This window comes from Molothrus aeneus, unplaced genomic scaffold, assembly GCF_037042795.1.
Source record: "Molothrus aeneus isolate 106 unplaced genomic scaffold, BPBGC_Maene_1.0 scaffold_36, whole genome shotgun sequence".
Taxonomy (NCBI): Eukaryota; Metazoa; Chordata; class Aves; order Passeriformes; family Icteridae; genus Molothrus; species Molothrus aeneus.
The window spans coordinates 2,790,667-2,798,231 of NW_027099027.1; the positions used below are offsets into that span (position 1 = coordinate 2,790,667).

Genomic DNA, 7,565 nt, shown 5'->3' on the forward strand with positions numbered 1-7,565 from the left:
GGATCTACTGGGCATGACTGGGGGATCATACTGGGAGAACTGACACCTTACTGGGGCCACTGGCAGTGCCTGGAAATGACTGCAGACATGCTGGGGGCAACTGGGATATACTGGGAGTGTCTGTAACCATACTGGGGGCACTGGAACCACACTGGGAACAACTGGGACCATGCTGGGGAGAACTGGGACCACACTGGGGGCAAGTGGGAGTGAGTGGGATCATACTGGGAGGGACTGGGATCATATGGGGAGTGACTGAGACTATAGCAGGGGCAACTGGGTTCAACTGGGACCATCCTGGGAGTGTCTGTAACCATAGGGGAGTGATGGAAGCACACTGGGAACAGCTGGGCCCATGCTGGGAGCAACTGGAATCACTCTGAGGGTGACTGGAATCATGCTGGGATTGACTGGGAGCAACTGGAATGGAGCTGAAAGCAACTGGGTGACTGGGAACACGCTTGAAGCAACTGGGATAAACTGGGAGAGACACTGAGTTACTGGGATCATACTTGAGGGTACTGGGAGAGACACTGAGTTACTGGGATCATACTTGAGGGTACTGGGGTCATGCTGGCATTGATAGAGAGTAACTGGGATCACACTGGAAGCACTGGAATTGTACTGGGAGTGTCTGGGAGCAACTGGGATTAGACTGCAAGTGACTGGGATCATACTGGGAGTGGCTACAACCATACTGGGATTAGAGTGGGTGTGAGTGGACCCTGACTGGGGGTTACTGGGAGCTACCAGGCCCATCCTGAAAGCTGACTGGGGACTTAATTAGCAGAGCTGGGAGCAACTGGGGTAAAACTGGGGGCAAGTGAACCACGCTGAGGTAACGGGGAGTGCCTGGCAATCACTGCCAGAATGTTCAGGGCAACTGGGATAGACTGGGAGGGTCTCCGACCATCCAAGTGGTGATTGGGACCAAACTGGGAGTGACTGGGAAGGTGTTGGGGGAATTGGGAACATACTGGGGTCAAGTGGGAGTGACTGGGGCCCTGCTAGGAGAGACTGGGATCATACTGGGAGTGCCTAGGACTATGCTAGGGACAACTGGGAGAACTGGGAACACACTGGATGAAAGTGCGAGGAACTGGGAGCAACTGGGACTGTGCTGGTAGTAAATTGCATGATCATACGGAAGGACTGGCAGGGACTGTCTTCATACTGGGAGCAACTGGAATCCTGCGGGGAGTGAGGGGATGTGACCAGGATTATACTGGGAGTGCACAGGCCTATACTGGGAGCAAGTGGGCTCATACGGGGAGCAGCCACTGCCTGAAACTGGACCCCCCAAAAACACCTCCCAGGGCCCCCTGATGTCCCCCCGAGGGCCATCTGCGACTCGGCTTTGGAGCCCTGCCAGCTGCAAACATCCTCCCCAAAATTCCCAAACTCAGGCACCCCCCGGGATATTTGGGCCGCACTCCCGCTGCCCGGGCACCAGCAAAATGGGGGGCGATGCTTCTGGGACTGCGGCGCCTCCAGGGAGCGTCCAGGCCACGAGATTCTCCCTCTCCTCTTGTACTGCGGGTGCTCGGCCTCTTCCTCCCTCCCTCCTCCTCCTCCCCCGTTCCCGAAGGCCGAACCGTGAGAGCAAATGGGGCAGGGAAAGGCCGGAACCCTGAGGGGAAAGGGGGCAGGGAAAGGGCGGGAACCGTGAGGGGAAAGGGGGCGGGGAAAGGGCGGGAACCGTGAGGGGAAAGGGGGCAGGGAAAGGGCGGGACCGTGAGGGGAAAGGGGGCGGGGAAAGGGCGGGAACCGTGAGGGGAAAGGGGGCGGGGAAAGGGCGGGACCGTGAGGGGAAAGGGGCGGCTCAGGCCAAGGGCGGCAACTGTGAGGGGACACTCTGGGAGGCGGCACCCTGCAAACAGAACTGCAACATAAACGGGAAAGAAAGCAATAAGTCTGAGAGTTTTATTTGCCATCAAATACATCCCACACACCCAGCCCCACACAACCCCCATCCCACCTCTCCAAAAAGGGATCACACTTCTGCCTGTCTCCTCCCAAACCCATCTAAGCCTGGTGGCTCTGGAATCGAGTGGGTTTGGCATGGAATTGAGGTTTTCTGAGGTGGGAATGAGCTCTTTTGGGGTAATATTGAGCTGTTTTAAGTGGGATTAGGGTTGTTTTGAGGTGACAGATCCATCCCTCTTGGCTTTTGGAGTGCAAAGAGATGGAGAAGAGAGAAACATTAAGGTGAAAAAAAAAGGAAAACAAGCCACATGTGTTCCTAACATGGACCACAGGGACTGTGGCTCACGAGGGCTGTGCCCAAAGTGCCTCCTCCAGTGGGGGATGGAGCTGCAGCAGCGCACGAAGCTCTTCCCGCACTCGGGGCACTCGCAGGGCTTCCCTTACCAGTGCCTCCGTTGGTGTCGGGTCAAGTTAGAGCTGCAGGAGAAGCTCTTCCCACACTGGGGACACTCGTAGGGCCTCTCCCCAGTTTGGATGCGCTGGTGAATGATGAGGTGGGAGTTGTGCTTGAATCCCTTCCCACAGTTGGGGCAGTGGAAGGGCCTCTCCTCTGTGTGAATCCGATAGTGCTGGAGGAGATGGGAGCTGGTCTGAAACCTCTTCCTGCATTTATCACACTCGTAGGGCCTCTCCCCAGTGTGGATGCGCCGGTGCTTGACGAGGGTGGAGTTGCGCTTGAATCCCTTCCCACACTCGGGGCATTGGAAGGGCCTCTCCTCTGTGTGACTCAGAAAGTGCCGGAGGAGATGGAAGCTGGTCAGAAACCTCTTCCTGCATTTATCACACTCATAGGGCCTCTCCCCAGTGTGGGTCATCTGGTGCCTGATTAGGTCAGATCTCTGGCTGAAGCGCATCCCACACTCCCCACACTCGTAGGGTCTCTCTCCAGTGTGGATCCTCTGATGCTTGATCAGATCAGAGCTCCAGCTGAAGTTCTTCCCACACTGCCCACACTCGTAGGGCCGTTCCCCAGTGTGGATCCTCTGGTGCCTGATCAGGTTGGAGCTCAGGCTGAAGCTCTTCCCACACTCCCCACACTCGTAGGGCCTCTCTCCAGTGTGGATCCTCTGGTGCTTTATAAGGTCAGAGCTCCTCCTGAAGGCCTTCCCACACTCCCCACACTCGTAGGGCCTCTCCCCAGTGTGGATCCTCTGGTGCCTGATCAGGTTAGAGCTCAGGCTGAAGCTCTTCCCACATTCCACGCACACATAGGGCCGCTCCCCAGTGTGGGTCCTCTGGTGCATGATCAGGTCGGAGTTCCACCTGAAGCTCTTCCCACACTCCCCACACTCGCAGGGCTGTTCCCCAGTGTGGATCCTCTGATGCTGGAACAGGTTCCCTTTGTGTCCAAAGCTCTTCCCACATTCCACACATTGGTAGGGCCGTTCCCCAGTGTGGATGCGCCGGTGCTTCACGAGGGTGGAGTTGCGTTGGAATCCCATCCCACAGTCGGGGCAGTGGAAGGGCCTCTCCTCTGTGTGACTCTGATGTTGTCGGAGGAGATGGGAGCTGGTCTGAAACCTCTTCCCACACTCCCCACACTCGTAGGGCCGTTCCCCAGTGTGGGTCCTCTGGTGCCTGATCAGCTCGGAGTTCCACCTGAAGCTCTTCCCACACTCCTTGCATGTGTGGGGCTTCTCCCCATCATGGAGCACCAGCTCTGAGCTCTGGCTCCATCTCCGGCCGCCTTCCTGGCCCAGGCTGCCTCTTTCCCCCTCACATCCCCGCCATCTGCGTTTGCAGCCCCTCCTCGTGCGGCATCTCCGGGGCTTTTCCTCCCCATTGGCTTCCTGCGCCGTGGAGCCGCTCAAAACGGCCTCTGCCACCAGGTTCTGCCGCGGGCATTTGTCCTCCCTGCTCTCCATGCTCAGCTCGTGCTCTGGGGGAGGAAGGACAAGGACAGCATGGGATTTGCCTCCGTGCCACAGGCAAGGGCAACGAGATCCCCCCAGGCCGTCTCTGGGGACGCACTGCCCCCTCTTGGCTCTCCCCATTTCGGGATGCCGGGGCTGTTTGGGCTCCCGGGCTCCCTTCTCCCCTCATTCTCTGCTCTGCGCTGCAGCGGCTCCAAGGAGTCCCCCCTGCCCCTCTCCAGGCTCTTGAGGCTCCCGCCAATGGCGGCGCTCCCCCCTCTCTGGCCTCCCCACTTTGGCCTCCTGGGGGACACAGGGCTCTGCTCCTCCAGGCTGCCTCTGCCGGCAGCCGCCACCGCCACCCCCCGATGTCCCCCCGAGGGGCCTTTTCCGCTCAGCCTTGGACTTCTTCATTCTCCAAACATCCCCCCAAAAACCCAACCCAGGGACCCCCCGGGATATCCGGGCCGGGCTCCCCCTGCCCGCTCACCTGCGCCTTGGGGGGGGCGATGATCCCACAGGTGGGGGCTGCGAATTCAGGCAGGGATCGAGACCACGTGGCTCCCTCAGCTCAGCCTTGATCCGCCTTTGTCCCTCCTCTTCCTCTTACTCCCGCTCCTCCTCTGTCCTATCTCCACCTCCCTCTCCTCCTCCCCCCTCACCCCGCCTCCTTCACTGCTCTTTCTCCTCCCGCTCCTCCTCTTCCATCCCCCCTCCTCTTCCTCCCCTGTCTTATCCCCACCTCCTGCTCCTCTTCCATCCCGCCCCTTCCATTCCTTCTCCTCCTCCTCCCCCCTTACCCGCGTCCTCCTCCCCCTCCATCCCTGCCCTTCCCTCCCTCCTCCTCCTCCCCCAGCAGCAGCCACACCCTCGGTGCCCCGTTCCCGCAGCCCTCGCAGCCCGCGGCAGCAGCGGCGATGGAGCCGGGACAGGTCGGCATGGGCAGCGCGGGGCTCTCGGCTGCTCCCAGCCGCTGCGGGCGGGGGGAACCCGGCCCGGGCCAAAGGAGAGGCAAACTGGGCAAACTGGGGGCAGGTCACAAAGCTAAGGATGCAGCAGAAAATGGAGCTGAAAGAGTTATTTTAATATTAACTCCAAACGAGGAAAAACTGGAAATTCCAAAGTTTAGGGAAGCCGAGAAAAAAGAATTAAACAAGATAGGAAATGAACAAGATAAATCATAGAAATAGAAACTTCTACATGGAAGACAATTACTTAATAAAATGTGCTTACTAGGAAAATATTAGAAGACGTGCATCAGAAACCCCACTGGCGTACCCAAGCTTTATGTGATCATTTTTTAAGGAATTTTGGGTGCCCTGGGATTTTTGGTGTAGCAAAGCAAGTAACTGAAAGATGCTTAATTTGCCAAAGGATAAATAAAAAGGTGATGAGAAAAACAACATTAGGAGGTCATGAGTTAGCTCGTCGACCATTTCAAAATATCCAAGCAGAAGTTTAGATTTGTTAGGTTCTGGATTTATTTGGAAAAAAAACCATTTAATCTAGAAGAAAGAGAATATGCCATATGTTAGACAGGAGATTTTAGGAGAATAAAAATCTTTGAAGTATCAGAAGCACCCGAGGAAAAAAACAAGAAAATAAAAAGGGGAAATGAAAGGGAGGGGAACAAGAGGAAAAGTCAGAAAGAGAGTGGGATCCTCTGCAGCTCTTGCCCCCTCCGTTCGCGGCCGAGGCGCCTGTCCCGGGTCCCGGCTCGCTGCCCGCCTCAGCTCCGCCTGCCCCGGTTTCCATCCCAGGTGCGGGCTCACTGCCCAGGGCAGCTCCACCTGCCCCGGCGCTGGCGGTGAATTTGTGTGCCCTGGCCCCACTGCCCGGCCCGCGGCCGCTCTGCCGGCCATGCTGGGGAAGATGGGGGTTGCTCTGTCCTGCCGCGTGGGCCGAGGTCACCGCGCCGACCGCACCGAGGGCGGGTCCCAGCCATCCCATCCCCGGCTGCCCTGCCCGTGCCAGCTGCGCTGGGCACCGCCGCTGCTGCTGCCGGGGTCTCCCACCTGCCTTTACTCTGCCGGGAGCTGCCGGATCAGCCGCCATAAGCCATGTGGGGGCTGCCCACGCTCCGGCTCGGCCTCCACGGGAAGATCCCCCTCTGGCGATTCCGGCAGCAGACCCTGCCCACACTCCGACCGAGCCTCGGCGGGATATCCTCCCCTGACCCCTCCTGCTCTGAGTTACGTCCCCTTGGTAACCACAGCTCCTGCTGTTCAGGGAAAATCCCTCTCTCTACAGGAAGCACCTTATCGAAACACTAGGAGCTCAGTTAAAAGGCAGCCCTCTCCAAATTCTTTCTCAAAACACGGGAGAAAGGCTACAGAAGGTAAAAAAGTGAAAGAGTTAGATGAAGGGATTGCTCTATTGCCGTTAAGAGAGGTTCCCATGGCAGGGATGCGCTGCCCCGCCCCGCGGGAGCCACCGGCGCCCCTGCCGGCCGTGCCCGGAACTGCACCCAAGGGGAAAGCGCCGCAGCCGAAAGGCCGGGACCGGCTCCGGGCTCTGTTTGTTGGCACTGCCGGAGCTGTTTATACACACTACTATTATTATATTATACACACTAGTAAAGAACCGTTATTCCTAATCCCATATCTTTGCCTGAGAGCCCCTTGATTTCACTATCCTAAAAATTAAGAGGGAGGGGGTTTGCATTCTCCATTCCAAGAGAGGCTTTTTCTGCCTTCCCAAGCAGACACCTGTCTTGTAAAGCAAGACAAGCACCCACAGGCACTGAGGGGGGCTGCAGGAGGGGCAGAAGAAGGCCCTGCAGCACTTGGGCACAAAGGCCCAGCAGGTGAGTGCAAGAAGGGAGCAGCAAAAGGCCAAGCTGAAGGCAAAGGCCAGGGCAGAGCTCCTACAGCCCCTGAGGGATCAGCCCCAGGGCCCAAGGGGGCCCCAGCACCCAGGGCACGGGCTCGGCCACAAGCACCCGGCAGAGGCATTGCCCTCCTCGGCAGGGCACAGCCCACCCAAACAGCCCCTGGCAAGGAATCAGGGCTCCAGCTGCAGGGCACAAGGACACTGCAAGCAGAGACAGCAGCACCCTCAGGACCAGCAAGTCCACCCCGTGATGGACATGGATTGGCAGGGCTGTCACAGCTCCCATCACACCAGGGACCCTCCACACTGGAGCCCTTGAGAACATTCAGGTGGGTCTGCATTGAGAGGAGGCATTTTCTGATGGACACAGGGGCCTCTCTGAATCTTAGACCTAAAGGGGAAAATAGTAAAGGAATATTTTAATTTTTAAGGGAATGAGTGGGAAAGATGAGCAGGTATGATTTGTTCAACCACTATTAGAAGCTGTGGGGGATAGGTTTGAAATAAATGAATTTCTTTTTCTTCCTCCTGTGTTTGTAATTAACTAGGAAGGAATTTGAGAGCTGGATTTTAATACTGTAAAAAGGGATACAGAGGCTAGTTTTGTTGTACCTCTGTGTCAAAAGTCTGACAAGGCCTATGCTGAAGTGAACCCAGAAGTGTGGGCAGACCCAGGGAAATACAGAAAATTAGATATGGAGCCTCTACAAATTAAAGCAACCAGGACAAGCAATACCCTGTTCCAAGAGAGGGAAGGAAGGGCTTACAGCCTGGTATTGAGTCCCTGTTAAAGGCAGGGCTTTTGGAGCCAAGGATGTCTCCCTACAACACTCCTATCTTGCCAGTCAACAAACTGGATGGATGGACACAAGGAGGAAACACAGAATTTTCAAG

General features: G+C 57.1%; 1 protein-coding gene across 1 annotated transcript; it reads right to left on the reverse strand.

The window, feature by feature from the left end:
• Positions 1-1,241: 1,241 nt before the first annotated feature.
• On the reverse strand, positions 1,242-3,428 carry LOC136570727 (zinc finger protein 551-like). Its single transcript, XM_066571172.1, has 4 exons — positions 2,646-3,428; positions 2,371-2,555; positions 1,434-1,630; positions 1,242-1,246 (listed from the first exon to the last, which is right to left on the reverse strand). Exons 1-4 carry the CDS (start codon positions 3,426-3,428, stop codon positions 1,242-1,244), a joined length of 1,170 nt encoding a protein of 389 aa, XP_066427269.1.
• Between the last annotated feature and the right edge of the window lie 4,137 nt (positions 3,429-7,565).

What these genes read in the sequence shown, in the direction of transcription:
- LOC136570727 (XM_066571172.1), bottom strand. Translation starts at nt 3,428, where the DNA reads ATGGGATTCCAACGCAACTCCACCCTCGTGAAGCACCGGCGCATCCAC. An exon ending in TCAAGCGCAACTCCACCCTC is followed by an intron (nt 2,556 to 2,645) that starts GTCAAGCACCGG and finishes CATCTCCTCCAG; the next exon opens with CACTATCGGATTCACACAGA. An exon ending in CGACACCAACGGAGGCACTG is followed by an intron (nt 1,631 to 2,370) that starts GTAAGGGAAGCC and finishes CTTTCCCCTCAG; the next exon opens with GGTTCCGGCCTTTCCCTGCC.